Source organism: Juglans microcarpa x Juglans regia, chromosome 4D, assembly GCF_004785595.1.
Source record: "Juglans microcarpa x Juglans regia isolate MS1-56 chromosome 4D, Jm3101_v1.0, whole genome shotgun sequence".
Lineage (NCBI taxonomy): Eukaryota > Viridiplantae > Streptophyta > Magnoliopsida > Fagales > Juglandaceae > Juglans > Juglans microcarpa x Juglans regia.
The window spans coordinates 1808460-1827729 of record NC_054600.1 but is presented as its reverse complement, the minus strand read 5'-3'; the positions used below and the strand labels follow the sequence as shown (position 1 = coordinate 1827729).

The following is a 19270-nucleotide window of genomic DNA, read 5'->3' as shown; positions in this document are numbered from 1 at the left end:
TCTGTAACACACTACCACACACAGACATCTTCAACCCGAGTCTTTAAATATGTCATTGAATTGTCTTTTGAATGTATGAATGAATGTTGAGATTTCACAACTGTTCATAAAAGAGTTGCTTATTGTAAAATCCATAATAATTATAAAAATAATATTAAATATAAATATCAGCAGTATGATTGGTATGTTAAAAAATGAAATTTTTCAAAGAGAAATGATATTTACAATATAAGTATTGCGTAATTTCTTTAAAAAAAAAAGTGAGTAAATATAAAATTTATATAAAAAAATTAATTAATTTTTTAATAATAAATCTCACTCTTTTTCACCAACAAAACATTACTCATAAGCGAAGCTTTTCAAATAAATTGTTTTCTTTGCAAAACGAGTGACAAACAGAACTGGTTACATATGCTAATTGTTTTCTGTGTGGGATCGGGCTGTGAAGTACTGGTGGAGACATAGCAGGCGCGGTTTCCTAGTCCACCTTTACCAGTTATTGAAGTAATTATCCAAAAAAAATGTAGCAAGTTGTATGAGGAATTGAAAAACTTCTGTATACGGGATTGTACATAATTAGCATATAATTGTAGTTGGATGCGTATCAATAGGACAAATTGACAATAGGTACAAAGGCTTCAAAGTTCTTCTGACACAAAGACAGGCAATTCTACAGAAAATACGTAAGAAAGGACGAAGGAAGCATTCAAAACCAATTGGTCATGCATGAGAGAGAGAGAGAGAGAGAGAGAGAGAGAGATCTATGATCTCGCGTAAGGGAAACTCAACCTTCATAACACAAAGTTGCTCCTCATCTTTTACCAACACCTCTCTCTCTCTCTCTCTCTCTCTCTCTCTTGCCATTCTTCTCTCTTGCATTGCTCTTTGTGCTCATGGAAGTTAACAACACAGAACCACCTGCAAGGCCAGGTACTGCAAATAACTCCACCCAAGGACACCACCACACACATTCTCCAACAAATAGCCAACACCATGGCATTTTCCCCTCCATTTCCACCCTTATAATCATCATCTCCATCACTTCTGTTGTCCTCCTTTTTGCCATATTTCTAATCATTATAATGCTCCGACGACTCAAATCTGCTAACAGCAATAGCACTTCCAAGGAACACAATAGCATCAACAACACAAGTAGCAGGTTCATAGCCCATACCACTGTGAACTTCAATTCTAGCCCAGGTGAGACTTACTATTTTCAAAGTTTATTCGTGCAATATTGTGGAAGATCTTGGCCTTTAAAGGCATGTTGGCTCATTGGAAATGTATCCAAGTTTTCGTTTTCAGGGAAAGGTGTGAACGTCCTTTTTCATGATCACTTTTTCGCCTTCCATTGTTATCTCATTTTCACAAAAACAAATTCTTTTCAACCAACCGAGGGTGCTTTCACATGATTTAGTTTTATTCCCCAGGAAGGAAGAAAACAAGAAGTCCATTTTGACCACAAATGCTTCTCTCTCTCACTCTCTCTCTGCTTTTTTGTTTTCTAATTTTCTCCCCTTCAAATTCTATGCTAATTTGATGGGCATATCTTGAAATGTGGCAGATGTGAAGGGTGGGTGTCTTTATGGAGGGCATATGGTCAGGACAGCACCCCCACCTAGATTCAGAGGAGTCCAAGTGTTTACATACAAGGAGCTTCAAGTGGCCACAGATAAATTTAGTGCACCAAATATAATAGGAAATGGAGGGTATGGAGTGGTGTACAGAGGAGTTCTAAGGGATGGGACCGTGGCTGCAATTAAGATGTTGCATAGGGAAGGAAAGCAGGGGGAGCTTGCCTTCAGGATTGAGGTGAATGACTTCATTTATTAGTTTTTGTTCCCATTTGCTCTGTCTCCCTAATTTGTTTCTTTCTGGGCTTTTCTTCTGTTTATGTTTTCTGTAGACAAACTTAGTAAAGATTGTCATTTTGTCCTTACAACAGCCTATAAGCAGTAGTACCATATGAGAGGGATAAGGAGAGGTCGTCTGCTGCAGTTTCATAGGCAATTTCTTGCTCCATCTTCTCTGATCGCATAAACAGTTCTCCTTGACCTTCTGACATCACTTTCTTAAGCAATTTGGGAATGTTAGACTCATAATTCTCTCTCTCACACACACACACAAACGCACGCACATACATAGACATATGTTAGGGTAATGCTGCAGTTTCTGAAATTCGGTCTGGCTATGTTCTAACAATACACAATATATTTCCTAAGAACTATTTGTTCTGAAATATTAATCATCTTCCTTCAATCTGTTCTTTTGGCAGTATGCATTTATGAAGTCTCCATCCTGATACAGTTGCACATGGGTGTATGTACCACTAAAAGACAATTTGTTTTTATCTCTTTCTTTAATGTAGGTGGATCTACTAAGCCGCTTACATTGTCCTTATCTGGTGGAATTACTTGGCTATTGTGCTGACCAACACCATAGGCTTCTAATTTTTGAGTTTATGCCCAATGGCACTCTCCAACACCACCTCCACCCCTCTAATAATCAACTTAAGCCTTTGGATTGGGCTACTCGATTGAGGATAGCCCTTGATTGTGCTAGGGCCCTTGAGTTTCTCCACGAGCATTCAATCTCAACCCCAGTTATCCACCGTGACTTCAAGTGCACCAACATTCTACTAGATCAGAATTTCCGTGCCAAGGTGTCGGATTTTGGATTGGCCAAGATGGGTTCAGACAAAGTCAATGGTCAGATCTTGACACGTGTGCTCGGGACCACCGGATATCTGGCACCAGAGTGAGTCCTCCATCACCCTATCATACACCCTTTCTTTCATTATCACAGCAATACCAGTGAAAATGCATTGTTAAATACAAGCATGCACATGCGCATGCGCATGCTAAGGTCCTTGTTAGGCAGGACTTCATTTTCCTAGCAAAACAAAAATTGAAAAAGCTCATGAGGACGAAAGTCTACTTTGTACTCATGATTTCATTTCAAATGCCTTTCTATGTATGTATAGGCCCTTAATTGCAGATGAAAATATTTTGAAGCACAAGATAAAGCATTAGCTCTGGAGTTAATTCCATTTTAACATTGTTTAGTTCTTAAATTTCGGATGATGTAGGTATGCTTCCACGGGTAAGCTTACAACAAAATCTGATGTATATAGCTATGGTGTGGTACTTCTAGAGCTGTTAACAGGCCGTGTACCAGTTGATACGAAGCGGCCCCTGGAGAACATGTTCTTGTTTCATGGGTTAGTAGACAAACTCCTCCAATTTTGTCTTTTTTCTTGGATGAATGCAAAATTTATTCAACCGGGGGACAATAATGAGTGCACGCTACATTGAAAAATAGCAAATCGACAAAGTAGTACCATGACTAACAAGAAGAAATGCTGCTGTTCTTTGATTTAGCTTCTGTTATTCCTAGTCAAGCCTCTTATGAGATATTTTAAATGATTGTCATTTAGGGCCTGGAACTTGGACTTATCTCAGTCTAATTTTATACTGAGTCTAACATCTAAACACCCAACTTCCAAATTATTAAACTCATCTCAACGTAAAACCTCTTTACACGTAGGACTCACAACTTTTTTCAACTCAACACCTCTTTACACGCAGGACCCACAACCTTTTTCAACTTCCATAAATATATCTAAACTCATTTTAATATTCAAACACATCTAAACTTATCTTAGGTGGGACCCACAACCTTTTTCAACTTCCATAAATACATCTAAACTCATTCTAACATTCAAACTCATCTCAACTTATCTTAACTCACTACTATTCATAAAAAAATTAACTTAACTCAACTCAACTCAACATCCAAACGGAGCCTTAGTAGTGGGTTATGTGGTTGTCATTTTAGTGATTTGCATATGAAATAACTTAAAACGTATCATATCAACTAGTATGATTATGGATGATAAAATCTAAGAATGCTGTTTCAAAGCCAGAATAAGATTTTCTAGGAGATATGATCTTTCTCCACCCCCAACTGATTCTTGGTTGCTTGACTGACCAAAAACTCCAGGCTCCAGCATTCTCTGTCATTACTTTGTAGCTGTCATGCTAAATATCCATTTTCACCAGGAATACGTTACCTTGATACGTCTATTCTTCGTAATATCTTATTCTCTACATCAAGTTCAAGATGAACTTTAAAGGCCAGTGTTGCCAAGAATGAACCAAAGTTCAAAGTTTTTGAAGTGTGACATATCTGTTACGTAATTTGACAGGCTCTTCCAAGGCTATCCAACAGAGAAAAAGTAGTAGAAATGGTTGATCCAGCTCTACAAGGCCAGTATTCCAAGAAGGATCTAATTCAGGTCATCTTGCTTGCTATCATGATCTTCACCAACCACCAGTATTGATGCTTATAAATTTTGCTAATACGTCTGTTTTCTTCTGGCTGCATTGTTTTTGCAGGTAGCTGCTATTGCAGCCATGTGTGTGCAACCAGAAGCAGATTATCGGCCTCTAATGACTGATGTTGTACAGTCACTCATCCCTCTGGTGAAAAACCTTCATTCTATTAGTTCTCCCGGCTCCTCGAGATTTCTAAATCGAACAAGTCCCAGGTCCTCGTGACAATGTGAAGACAGCAAATTTGAGCTTTCCAGGTAACTCTAGGCTGGTTCATGCAGAATTCACTGACAACCATCAGGCCGTTTCTCTGTGAAACAAAAAACATTTCTCTTTTTAAAGATTAGCCGAGTTGAAAAGCGACATTCTTCTGTCTACCTAAACAAAGAAGGCTCATGGGATTTCAACCAACGCCATAACTCTTCAAGATTTAGATGGAACTTTTTCTTTCAGATCGTCAGAATATTGAAAAAATGTAGTAGAGAATTAATGAAGACGCTGACTTTTGACGAGAACCAAAAGTCCTTATGATTTCCAGAATTAAACGATGGTACGACGTGTCAAATTCTAGCAATTTGAAGGTACAATGTATGAGTTTTGATCATTTTAGTGTAAAGTGTAAAACTTGTAATAATTTGAGGGTACAACAATACCTTTTTGACGTGTAAAAACTCATTTCATTCACATGGTGATACTGGGGAGTGACCTTTACGCAAGTGGAACACAGTACAATAAGAAAGAAGCCAAGCCATGATATTTCACTGCATTATTTGATGATATGCAGGTTTCTCGGGTCCCAACATTTCAGGATCAAAGCTGTTTACCGTGCAAAAGGACCAAAGAAAAAGCCAACAGCTCAGTCGGTTAAGATGTCGTTTCTTCATCTTCTTAAATTATGATCCAAAGACTTCTTATAGAGCAATTCATAAATTTGTCATAAGCTTTGTAACAACCTCTTGTACGTTTCCTTTCCCATCTTGGGTGAGATGTCATTATGATCGGACAACATGTGTGATGTGCAGTAAATTTCTGATGATCAACTTCCATAAATGATAGATTGTAGAGGACAATTTAGCCTAGCCTAGCCTGTTTAATTAGGAAAGAACAGCATATATGCTTGTCCTTTAGCAGTCTTCAAACAGCTCGAGCTCTTACAATATAAACTACTGTGAGTATCCTTGACCCAGAAGAGCCTCGTACAGGAGACAAAAGTAAACTTAAGAAGGGTTATAATCAAAATCCTAAAATCAAACTCCTAGGAAAAACTACTTGAAACCCATTAATAATAAAACAATCTGTGTTGAAGTACGCAAGGACACCATCAAAAAGGAAAAGTAAAAAATTAATATATGAAATTGGGGAGACCTGAACAATTCAAAGCAAAGAGACCAATTATATGTTTAGGAAAGAAAAGATGAAGATGAGATAAAGCACTAGCATTAGTTTCTCTATATGCATATACAAAATCACATCTTTGAGAAATTAATTTTGCATATCAAGAAAACTCTCATATTGGAATATGCATCTTTGAGCTAAATTATTATTATTTTATTATCATTTATTTTTTTCCCCTTTTTTTTTATATATTTTGCAATTAGCGCCATTGCACATTTTATCATTTAGCACCTACTACAATTTTTTTTCCTAAAATTCTATCCGTTGGTGGAGAGAGAGGGGGGATTAGAGAGAAAAAAGTAAAAAAATAAGACTTAGAGATTGAACAGTACATCTTCAAATTTGAAAAAATACTATTCATAGCTATTCAAATTTTTTGATATGCATAATCTAATGCAGCCTAATTTAAAGTCATATTATACAAATATGTAGATGCGTATAAAGATACATAATCCAATGATAGTGCTCTAACCGTATTGTCGAGCACCAAAAAAGATGAGACTATCAGCTAAAGCATTACCCTCCCGTATCAAATTCATAGGTGGTGTAAAAAATTATCACTCCTAACTGAGGGTGCAAACTTTTTTTTTTATTGGACAAATCAAATGATAAATTCAGCAAATGCATAGAAAATATATCAGCTATCAATGCGTCAAGTTAGGATTGCCTCCATATTAATCTCACTACATTCTGCAAGAAACAATCCTTAATTCTGTTTGTCAATGTTTGGTCACCGGTGAAACCATTTCAAAACTTTTAACTGAAAATCTTCCTCTTGAAAGCTTCCAACACAAACTGATGGCAATACATTTATGGTTGCAAGTCTCGCGTACATTCAAGATGCAACAAATGACAGCTTAATTTCATTGGGGAAAATGAATGTTAATATTACAACACAACTGTAACTCTAGGAATCTATACGTAGATATACAAATTACATTTTGGCTCAAGATTTTCTTTGGTGCAGGGATAAAGTCAAGGGCATGAAAGGACCAGTTTAACGGGTGTCACTAAAGTGTGTGTAGACTGCCACTATCTGATTTCTTTCCAGTGCCAACATATAAAGTATGGCAAAACCTTCAGCATTTCCATCTCACCTAGCTCTCATGCTTGGGCTTCTGTTGAGGTCTGAAAAAGGTAATCAACTTGGAGCAACTCCATAAGGAACCTTTTCTTTTAGCTTCTGATTCCACAGAAACAGATGTTTCTCCTCTCTTTTCCCCCATTGACTAGGTGTTGTTCTTTTTACCAACTTTATCGGCATACTTGGCAAAAGCAGCAGACAGGGCTGATTTAACTGTCACTTCAGGCTCTTTCTTATGGTTGCTTGCATTTTCTTTGTCCTTGTCCTCGTCTTTTTCTTTGGTAGAGCAAGGTTCACCATTGTCTTGGATAGGAGTATCTGGGACAGTAGAACGGCTGGAAACCACCCGTTTGAATGGCTCATGAAAAGTGTCATACAAACGTTTTACCTGATGAACACAGTGGAATCATTTTATTGAAAACATTAACCGAAAGAATTCAGATTAAACACAATCAACTAAATGACTTCATGCAAGAAACAAAAACTTGACTTGGCTCACTTCGAAAAAGGAAAAGTACCTTGCGCTCTCCTATTCCAGGGCATCGGGCTAGATCTTCCATGGATGCATCCATTATATGTGAAAGGGACTGCAGTGGCATAACAACCAGCTTAATATGAACAGACAAACAGTTGTGCGCACACAAAAATAAAGTAAATATGTAGGTGTGAAACAGCAGGCAGCATACCCCAAATGTAGTACCAAGGGTGACTACATTGGTCTTGTTAACATGTCGAACCGTTGTAAGAGCATGATTTAGCTACATTTAATATGAAAAAAAATGGTTTGAGTTTAATAAATTCAAAGTGCTGAACTAAGTAATTAAAGATCACACTAAAAACAATTTTATTGATGAACCAATGACCATAAAAATATCAATACCCGTGAAAGATAGTCTGTATCCATTTGGCCTTGAATAATGTCTGCAGGCTTGTTTTCATAGATTTTTATCGTCTCCAAGTAGCGTCCACATTCCTCCAAGCTATAGCAAAACAAGAAAAACAGAAGGTTGTAAAAAAAATCAAATAACTACTACACTGCGTTGTGTTCCCAATAGTTCAGTAGCATCACACTTCATCCATGAACACGAGTTTTTTAAAACCATTGGAAAAAAAATGATTTAGACATAATACAGACCCAGGCTCCTCTATAATTGAAAAAATGTATTAGCACAATGCCATGCACTCGCACTTAAAATATAGTGTACCTCCAAGCACATAATAGGGTACAATCATGAAGTAGAGCTGTCTTAGTAACTTCAAGTAAAGGCTTGACTGCATCTTCCTGAAACCATCGAGCAAAAGTACATACATCCTTAATTTTATATATTTCATATAGACAATAAACTGCCGAAGTTACACAAACATGGACCATTCAAAAACTTAAATCAGAAAATATTCTTGCTAAGGACACTAAATAGGGTAGGGTGGCTTACCACATCAACATGACATAGAACAATGCGAAGCTTGAAATTCTTTTGCAGTTCTCTGATACGGAAATACAAATAGTCTGGGTGCAGCAGATGATACCTAAGACTGCATTGATTGCTTAACTTAATACAGATTGATACATAAGAGTGACTTTAAAATCATATAGTACAACAAATAGAAAAAGGCTAGATAGGTCACCCTACATATCAAAAGCCAGTCTGGGTTCAATGTGGAACTATATAAGTATGAACACGGATACTGATTCACACCAATGAGGCATCTATCTGGATGAGCTGGCACCCCAAATATGTTTTGCTATCAATCCATCCATATGGGAGTATTTTCTAAATTTGTCATTGTAAACAGACCCAATTTATACCTTACATGCATGCAAAATGGAAAACATGACAGAAGGAGAAAAAGTCCAAACCTCAGATAGAGAGCACATGAGCTCTGACCAAGCAAGTAGTCACAGACAACATCTGCAAAAGCCCACCTCACATTCCTGATATATCTGAGCAAGGGATTTCCTTTCTGCACACAAAGAAAGAAGTTTTACCTACGGGCTAAGTAAGATAAAAGATACATTGTACTTTCTACTCAGTAGTTAAAATATGCATAAAACTCCCAAGTCGCCAAAGAAGATGCTAACTAGACGTGTCAATGTTCTGTAAGCTAGATTACACCGCCTTGAAGAGTATAGTACATTATAAAGATTCTAAACTGTCTAATAAGCAATAGTTTATCCAACCTCAGATTTGTTTCCTATTTCCTAATGCTTTGAACTACAATCTACATAGAATCAAACTGGTCCAACTGTCAAACTTTTCCCACCATGGAAATATATTAGTCTCATCAACTTATGAAAGTTGATAGAAGTTCTTTTCCTAGAATCCAGTTTAGAGAAAACCTATGTTTCTATTCCAAAAACAAAGGAATACAGCGTGCAATGAAGTCTTTCCTTCAATCATTCACTTTGGAGCAGCATAGTCCAGCAATAATTTTTGCTTTATAGTATTAAATTAAGAGTAGTGATAGGCTTACAGCCCAATCACAATTAATTTACAATAAAATAGTATTTTTTAAATATTTAAAAACATCAAATCAAAAAAAAGTCAAACTTAAATTTAAAAAAATATATTATTTTAATTCATAGTTGTAAACAAATTGTTAACAAGTAGTAGGTCTATCATTTTTGTTAAATTAACGTAACCAAAGATAATGTTCTTACCATTTTGCACCGATATCAACTATAATAATAAGACCCATTACAGCATGAATATTACACTAACAAATAACTTGCAACATCTATAACATTAATAGAAAAATAGAATCCAAAATTTGTTTCATATATTATTTTATAAACAACTGCAGCACATGTAACAGCACTATTATGACACATCTACCATTACAAACAGATCTAGATGTATACATAGGGAAAGGCATGTGAAAAGAAAGACGCAAGCACTGAAATGCCTAAAGCCTACACAACTAACAGAGGCCTAAGCGATAGCCGTATATTGTAAGCACCAAGGGCAATGATGCATACTCATTCCTGAAAAACAAATTAAATAGAATGGGAGCATATAATTCACTGTAATGTCATAAGATGCTGTACTTACCTGTCTGTGGCTCACAAGAATAGCATTGCGACTCTGTGTGGCAAGTGACGTTGATAACATCAACGAAGGAGTAGCAGCAGGAGCAGAAGCAGATGAGGAAGAAGATGGTGCATCTGATTGAGTAGTTTGCCTAAAACACAAGACCAAAGAGAGCATCTCAATTTCAAACAAGTCTAAAACAACTACCGGACCACAGAAGCGTCTGAATTTTAGACAAAACTAAGGAACAAACTCCCTCACTGCAAAACCTACCACTTGGTAGCTGAGGGGGAAAGATAAATTTTATTGGTTTTATGGTTTCATTTCTTATTGCTTTTCAGAGTTCAATTGTCAACCTTCTTACACCAACAAGTCACCAAAAAGAATCAATGGTTTTATATGGGAATTAGCTTCATCTTGTAAAGTTCCTGCTTTTCTCAGGTAAGAAGCAACATTTCTCAGGTAAGAAGCAACATAAACACCAATATCCCTAATGCTTCGCGTCCTCCCTAAGAACAATGCATGCAATATTTTTAGTCGTTAACTATTGGGTATCCAACAAAGCAATAGCCCATATTCACCATAATGAAGCACACAGCCAAATTGTATAAAATAATTTCTCTAACAAACAAAGCCAACAGAATCCACAACCCCCCAAATTCCTTTTCCCATCTTTCCCTTCATTCTCAAATCGATTAAAATAAAGCAAACATTCACAGCGCCTCCCCAATAAAATCAAATTTTCTTCAAACAAAACAATAACCCAAAACTCCCCACCCCAAAAAAAAAAAAAAAAAAAAAAAACTCTAATTAAACGTATAAATAAGAAAACTTCAACGGAATAATACATACATATTGCGGGTTTAAATTGAAGGGCGCAAATAGGGTACCTTGAACCGGTTCCATCCGAGGCCTGAATCGGCTGTGAAAAGGAAGAGGATGAGGTGCTAGAGAGTGGAGGAGGAGGGATGTAGAACTCAGAGGATTTGATGAAGGAGAAGGCTTGGGAGAAGGACTGGGAGGGGTTGAAGAGAGAGGGTGGGGTTGACTTCGACTGTGAGCTCTCAACAACTTCCTGATAAGATGGTATCTTTATCACTATGGAGCTCTTCCTCTCCAGATTTGGCCGTGACTTTTGCTGCTCTTCTTCTTCCTCCATTTTCCTTGTAGAGAGAGAGAGAATTCGCGCCGGAGTTGCAGTATCTCTCTGAGATTTGGGCCTATAACTCGGGCTGGGCCTAGCTATTGAATTTTGAAGAGTTCTCAGTCCATCATTAAGTTGGAATTGCCAGTGTGTCATTGTCTTCCTGCATATCGTTACCGCGGTTAGGGGTGCATTAATTTTATATTTTTAAAAATATATCACGCACTGATTATCTTCCAAAACTGATATTTTTAATTTTATCGATTTTGATCCGATTCAATCTAATTTTTCAATTTTAATCATAAATTTCCACCTCGATTGCGACTTTACTGTAAAAAAAATAGATATAGTCCAATGCAATAGATCACTTACAAACCCAGCAAAAATGTCAACAAATACAATTTAAATTAATAACGTGAAGTAACATGATAATACTGAAGATGAACCTAATTTAATTTATCATCACATTTTTTGAGGACCTTCTAAACACATCATTAGCCATATATGAGAATAGAGTGCCCAATCTTCACAAAGAAATTAGACGTAAGTAACTCAGAATTTCAAGGCAAAAAAATTAGAGAGCAACGTCCACTATATTAGATGCCATATTGGGATCACAGTAAATATTCCAATGATCTAATCGTTTTTTTTTCTCACCCAATCTTATATATAATTATAATTTATATATATAAATTACATATAATATAACAAATCTTATATAAATTAATTTAAAATATATAATATAATAAACCGGTCCGGTCTAATCCGATCTTAAAAAGCATAGAACCGGAATCAGACCAGTACTGGCCGGTTTTGGAACTAAGGGAACGGGTCCCAGACCGGACCGGTCCAAAACCAGACTGATTCCACCAGGTCAGGCTGGTCTAGTCTGGTTTTCTAGTTTTCCGGTTAATTTTTACACCCTTAGTTGCGGCGCGTTTTGAACTTAACACGGAGGCATCACTAAGGAAAAATCTTATGATCAACTACTATTCACTATTACATACCCTACACCTTATGAAAAACACTCTCACACCCTATGAAAAATATCCTTACACCCTATAAAAAAAAACATATAAGTGTGGGGTGTAAAAATGAATAGTGGCTGATGTACAAAATTCCTCAAAACTGAAGGGGATGAAAGATAAAGTTAAGGTCAGTGACATTTTTTAGGATGGTTTGGATCGGCGATGTTTGTTCACTTTGCTAGTTTGTTCGCCATGAAATTGGCACTTTTGTCTAATCTTTTAGATGGGAAAGGATGTCTTTGAAAAGAGTAATGCTACACAACTTCTCAACTTCCGCACATCATATTTTTTAAAGTTTTTAATATTTTTAATTTTTTTTTGAATTTATTCTTTTTAAACTAATTCAATTCTTTTATTCATTATTCATATATTAAATATTTGATAAAAGAAAAAAATCAAAATAAATATGGTATGTAGAAGTTATGTGAATAATAAGAGGTTGTATAGATTTTTTCTTATAAAATAAGTTGATAGTGGATTTTGTTGTTAACTCCTTTATTAATCAATTTATTTTGTGTCAAGTTTACCAATCGTATCATATATTACCCTAATTACAACAACTGCAAACAAAAAATAATAAATCCTCCTCATAGAAGGAAAGAAGTTGGGTGGGATTCATAATTATTTTAACCCATTGTACGATCTATTGAGCCGCAAGGCGAATCGATCCTCAATATTTTTTGAACCTTGTCTGAATACTAGTGCAAGTATTCTTATCCCATGTGTAAACTTTGCAACAATACATTAAACGATCAAATAATTAATATTGTTAGACTCAATTTATAAGTATATCTCTCTTATTTTAAATATCTTAATGTGACCCTAATATATCTAACGGGTAAAACCTTAACTAAAGGTGAATGGATAATACTACTCATCATCATTTTTACTATCATCATCACATGATATGATATTGAGTAATTGAAAACTATTATGTTTCACTTGTAGGTCTATAATTTAATGTCACATTAAGAGATATCAAGAGGATCATGATTATAAAAATGATGATAAATATATCTTTTCAAGGTGAATAATCCTAGGACACTCAACCAAGTTCTCTTGCAACTAACTCTTCATGTAGATAAGATAAACAGTTGAATGAACATCATTCTCGGAGGAAACAAAACAACTTCGAAAGTAGAACTAAGTTTATAGACAAAGTAGATAAATGGAAAAGGTAGAGCTAACTTTCGGCAACATCCGAGAGACACGTTGTAAAAAAAGACTCTCAAGCTATCAATCATTCGAAGAGAAGCAAAAGTTTTGTTATAATTTGCACTCGCGACTCTCATGCGCCACCCACAGCTTCATGTGTCAGACCAATGGATTCGCCACCATTAGATCCTTCAGATCTGATTATTGTGGCTGCAAGGAGATAGGCAAGTGAGCCCCACGCCCTATCACAGATTTCAGAGTCTACTAGAGTTAGTCCAAATTGTAATATATTCATTTTTGCCTCTATCTTACTACTTTTCTTATTGTTTTCCTTATCTTTTTTTCAAATTTTGTTGGAATACTCTTATATCCAAAGAGCTTAGTAAAAAATTTGAATCATTGGCTCCCGACAATCACCACCCCTTCTTTAGTTCCTTGGCAGTCTCTTTCCACCACAACCCTTGAGTCTCACTTTTTTTACTTTTGCTCACGGCACAAGAATCACATGCACTCATTTGAAAGAGTGTGGAGTCTTGCAATGATGTATAATACGATGGATTTATGATTTTTTTTTATTTGGCTCTTTATTATAAAAGACATCCTATTTGGCCTCATGATTGTGAAGATGAGGCAATGAACTTCCCTACCAGTCACTTCAAAACAAAATACAATCATAATAACGTTCAATCATGGGACTACAATCTCACTCTCGGATTGTATAAAAAACTGCTACTTTGTGCGGCTTTTCCTTTGCTGGGTAAGGTATATATGAAACATTTATTTATTTACAATGTCTATTTCTTTTCTTTTTTTATAATGTTACAATACTAATTAAGAAAATGTGTTTGTCAAGATCTCTATCCATATATTTACGTATCTTTTAATTATAATATATATAGCTTGCTTAACGGAAAAAAGAAAAGAAAAAGGAAGATAGGATAAACAGTTGTGAACATTAATAACACGTGAGAAGTTGTTGGAAAACTTTGGAGTAGAAGAATGCTTGAAGTACGTTCTTGGCAAACTCTTATCTGATCTCGTGATCTGAAATCATCCAGCACTGCAACTCACAAACTACTTTTAGCCGCGAGTCAACAATAATTAATGGTATCATATAAGCAGTTATATACATTTCAACACCCTATACATTATATTTTTTTTTCTTATCAAATATATAATATATAGATGATAAGTAAAAAAATTTAATTAATTTAAGAATAAATATATATATATATATAATGTATAATACATGAGGATGATGAGTAACAAAACTCATATATATATATATATAGTAACACAAAACATTAATATTATATAAATGTTGGCACATGAGTTGTCGTTTCTTCTTAGCTGGTATTGGACAAAAAAACAACAATAGTAACTGGCTAGCTTCAAAGATGCTCATGGCTCATTACAGAGTACAGACAATGACAACACGAAATAAAACATACAGAAAGGTACTTCGGCAGAGAATCCATGTAATTTAAGGGCAAATCAATCAAGTGGGAATGGTTCTCTCCCTTACACTAGACTAATAACACGTCATTTTCTGTATTTAAATACAGAGTAATACTATTTGAAAGTTTCCATACAGCACATGACATTATTTTTTAAATAAGATTATCTTTCAAAATTATTTTTAAATATAAATAACTCAACTTAATTTACATTAATGGTCATAGACCCACAATCATTTTGATGCCGTGTCTTTGTTTAAAGATCAGCATCGATCGAATACTTGTGAGAAGGATGGGCAAACAAGCCGTTTTGGGAGGTGCAAATTAGCAGCAACACAAAGATCATGAAGCAGCCGCCTGCATGCGTGCTCGATCCGCCCAAAAATATGGCAACAACATAGATTTAGGACCACAGGCCTGCAAGCATCATTTCAAATAAAAGGCTTCAACCACCACCTTATGACGCACGTGGGGGTGGAGATCTCCCCCAATCTAACCTATTATTTAGGTAGGCAGAACACAGCACACGAAGCCATGTGCTTCGTTCCGTATATGCAGCATGGAAGCGACTGAATAGTACAAGAGTAATATTAAATAAGAAAATTTTAAACACTATACTATTATTTCAGTTTCATTTTATCAAATATGATGCGATATATTTATCACTATTAAATAATTATTTATTATATATTTCTTTATCATCTAATAATGATAGATGTGTCACATACTACTCAGTATAATCAAAATAAAATGAGAGTAATGTATAATATTTCTCAAATAAATATAAAACTTTCACACGCTATATCTAACCTTGCTCATTAACTAATTACACATTTTATTTTAAAGTTTTACTATATACAAGTAAGTTTACGTACCAATCTGCGTATTAATATTGTTATCTTTATATTTTAAATTTAAATTAACATTATTTTTAATAAAATTTACTTTTTATCTAATTATATTAAATAAGTATACGTATTAATGCGCAGAATTATTTATAATTAGATTTTTCTCCCATTTTATTGCGCTTTTGATGCAAATTCGGATAAAGGCCCCATGGATGCCAAGTCAAAAACCCTAGTCCCTCTGCTTTTGAGATAAGCACCCGACTACTTTTCCCCGGAAGTCAAAGAAATTAGGAAGCTTCCAGTGAGTCATGTACTACTTACTAGGCATTTGTCCAATATCCATCCGGCACTCTACAATATTGAAAGTATTGGGTGTCTTTGTCAAAAGAAATGGTCCACTCCATTATGCTATATATGCTTCGCCGCCAATCAAAGCAATTAACAATTTATTGAAATCAACGAAACATCTCCACGCCCGCACCTGCACTACAACTTACACCTTTTCAAATTACGGCCATGTTTGGCAACCTACCAAATTTTCATAATCTTTATAATTCGATTTTTAAATGAATTCTGATATACAGTTATTTTATGTAATTTATTGATATGATTAGATAAAATAATTATTTTATATTAAAAAAATAACACGATTAATTATATTAATAGAATGCATAAAGAATTTGTAAAAAAGACTGCATAAATTTTTGTTTTTAAATATTATTCAAATACAAAAAATATTTTTATTTCATCTAAGCATCCTATTTAAATATAAAAATAAAAATGATAAATCACATGTTAATATATTATATAATAAATAATAACTAAAATGTTCTACTAAAATACAAATCAAATAATGAAATCCAGCGTTTTTTCGCAGACAATAGTCTCAGCATCGTGTTCATGAATTTGTATGTCAGGATAAGGCATTTTCCATTTACATAAAAAACAAAAAAAAATTAATACACCTATTAATTTCAACACCCAAAAGGGCCAAAACAAAACCTCCCAAAAAATAATTAAAAAGATGTAGTACGAAACACATTGACACAGTACATTACAATCGGCGTTCGAATCAAAATTGTCCTCAAACCGGAGGTCGAGCCGAGCCATTCTTCGATGTTTCCGGTTGAGCCGAAGTCCCCTCCCCATAATTAGCCGCCACTTTCGGTGACTTCAACGACAATGCTCTCGTAAAAAACGCCCACCGGCCCGATTTACTCACCTGGTCCGGTTTCTCGAGCCGCTTATAATTCTTCCCTCTGCTACTTCCTTCCCAACCGGTTCTGTAACCCTGCCTCGAACTACCTTCCCTCGGTAACAAAACCATACTAGTGGCCCGGCTTAACTTACGGTTCATTATCTGTTTCCTCACCTCAACCGGCAACCTCAACGTGAACCGTTCCGTGTCCTCACCCGGTTGGACCAATGAGTGCCCCGTTGAGTGGGACCGCGGAAACGGATTCCTCCAAGTCCGGGTCGACCTTGATCCCCGCGTCCGATTCCGGTTCAACGTATGCTTCACATCGATCACTACCGGTTCTTCTACTCCTTGTTCCCGTTCCGTTTCTCTGTTGGATACTTCCCCGACGTCGTCGTTTACGGCTTCGAGGTCCGAGCCGGCGTCAAACTCGCCCAGTTGGTGTACGGACTCGCCGGGTTGAGGGACGAGGTTGGCTCGGCAGACGGGACAGGTTGTGTGGGAAGCCAACCAGGCATCGATGCACTCGGGGTGGAAGACGTGGTCGCACTTGGGGATCAAACGCAGCTTTTCGTTGTCCTCGAACTCGTTCAAGCACACGGCGCACTCCAGCGCGCCCTTCCCAATCTTGAGACCCTTGACCACAGAGTAAACAAGTGTCGGGTACGTCTCGATCACCGCCGGATCGAGACCACGTGTTGCGGCGGCGCCGCGCCTGGAGAGAACTCGCGTACGGATGCTGTTGGCGGTCTGTCCGTTGGTGCAGTGGCGGATGTAGATGGAGAAAAAGCCCATGAGGAAGAGCGCGGCGACAAGAACGACGACAATTATCGCCATGGAGGGGCTGAACCTCGCGTAACGGTACTGTTCCTGGTCGGTGGCAGGCTGAGCAGCTGCCCAAGGAATCTCCGGCGAGAGGAGAGCGAGCAAAAAGAGAGAAACGATTCCATGCTTGAAGTTCATCCTGTGCGTCGTTGCAGTTGAAGCAAGGAGTGGGCTTTACTTATTGTTTATCTTTATTTTTTTCCCAAGAAAAGATCTTTAGATAACATTCGAGAGGATGCTAACGCGGGCAAGAAATTGAGATGCTGTAAGAGAAGCTATGGACCTATGGTACAGGTACAACTACGGGGAGGGGAGCTTTATAAATGAGAGCAGAGAGAAGAGCATCTTTCGGTATAAATAAATTAATTAAAGGAAAGACAGCGCGCGTGAGAACTTAGAATAAAGACAAAGGCCAAGTTTTTTAGTTTTTCTTTCTTTCTTTATTTCTTTTTCCCGTCATGACGTTAATAAAAGAAAAGAATTAAATTTATATAAAAATTTTATTGAAATAAATTTATAAAATAATAAAATATTATATGATGGGATATATCTGTTTTATAATCAGACATTGAAGTCATGATATATAAATTTATTTTTATTAAATATTTGTTTTTTACCAAACGTTGAAAGTGACGATCTTCACAATACTCAATTAAATTAGTATGACTTAGACATAATCAAAGGAGAGAGTTGTCTTTAATAATAGATTTGAGATAGTTAAATCTTTTAATATAATACATATCAATAAAAGACTCGCGATGATGTAACGGGCACATAAGTTTCATACATGTGCTAGATAGCTCGGGAAGTTTATGCATTGATCGTTGAGTTAGATTCGAAGAATTGGTAGCAAGGAAATCAAGTGATGAAGGAGTGAAGATGAAAAAAAAAAAAAAAAAAAAAGATATTTTATAATATTTATAATACTGTAAAATTTATTTAATGTGTATATTTATTTATGTCTTAAAACTCTGAGAAAAATAAAATAAAAATAAAAGTCTAATGTAGATCAAAGATTTTTTTAATATTCTATTCAAACATCCTCTATAATTGTATAGACCATCATCCTTTTAATGCCTCGGTTAGATCTTAGAAATCTTAATGCCTATTTAAGATGTGTATTTTAATTTTTAATATTAAATACGATACGAATTAATATATATGTTTTTAAATTATGAGATATATTTAGATGAAAAAAAATTATATAAAAAAAAGTCTATATATGAGTTGAGAGATGTTCTTCGAATTTTCGGGAACGCGAAAGTCGAAAGATATGAAGTCATTGGTAGCGTCACACGTGGACTAATTCCGGGTGATTAGGAAGGTTCCGAAAGAAAGAGAAGGGGCCGCGAGGAAGTTGGCGTCCAATAATTGAGTCCTTAAATTAAAAAAATAAAAATAAAATGATGACGTGGCTAGAAATATAATATGCGTCTATAATCTATATTTCTAGTTGTACGGATTAAAAAGGGACTCTCGAAAAAATAGTTGAATTCAGCACTACTTATACGACCACCACCCAAATCCTTTACATCTGTAACGCACAAGTTTTCTAGTCAAAGTCAACATATTCTTATTCTACTATTAAAAAAAAAAAAAAAAAAAAACATGTTCTTATTCTTATATTTACAACCTTTCCTATATAGTTTTTTTTTTTAAATAAATAAATTTGAGATTCACTTCAAAATTTTAGGTTTGGTTTATTTTCAAAAAATATATCATCTTATCCTATCTAATCATTATAATTTTTTCAAAATTTTCAAATAAAATATA

General features: G+C 35.6%; 2 protein-coding genes and 1 pseudogene across 2 annotated transcripts; 1 reads left to right on the top strand and 2 right to left on the bottom strand.

Moving 5' to 3' along the window:
- Nucleotides 1-610: 610 nt before the first annotated feature.
- On the top strand, nucleotides 611-5413 carry LOC121261543 (annotated as a pseudogene).
- Nucleotides 5414-6570: 1157 nt separating this feature from the next.
- Nucleotides 6571-11061, bottom strand: LOC121260882 (DNA excision repair protein ERCC-1). The gene is made up of 9 exons (XM_041162944.1): nucleotides 10733-11061; nucleotides 9864-9993; nucleotides 8672-8775; nucleotides 8247-8346; nucleotides 8019-8095; nucleotides 7694-7793; nucleotides 7500-7571; nucleotides 7332-7400; nucleotides 6571-7201 (listed from the first exon to the last, which is right to left on the bottom strand). Exons 1-9 carry the CDS (start codon nucleotides 10999-11001, stop codon nucleotides 6959-6961), a joined length of 1164 nt encoding a protein of 387 aa, XP_041018878.1. The 5' UTR covers nucleotides 11002-11061; the 3' UTR covers nucleotides 6571-6958.
- A 5339-nt stretch (nucleotides 11062-16400) lies between these two features.
- LOC121260717 (E3 ubiquitin-protein ligase ATL6-like) lies at nucleotides 16401-17817 on the bottom strand. The gene has a single exon (XM_041162706.1). The coding sequence runs from the start codon at nucleotides 17633-17635 to the stop codon at nucleotides 16559-16561; it is 1077 nt and encodes a 358-aa protein (XP_041018640.1). The 5' UTR covers nucleotides 17636-17817; the 3' UTR covers nucleotides 16401-16558.
- Between the last annotated feature and the right edge of the window lie 1453 nt (nucleotides 17818-19270).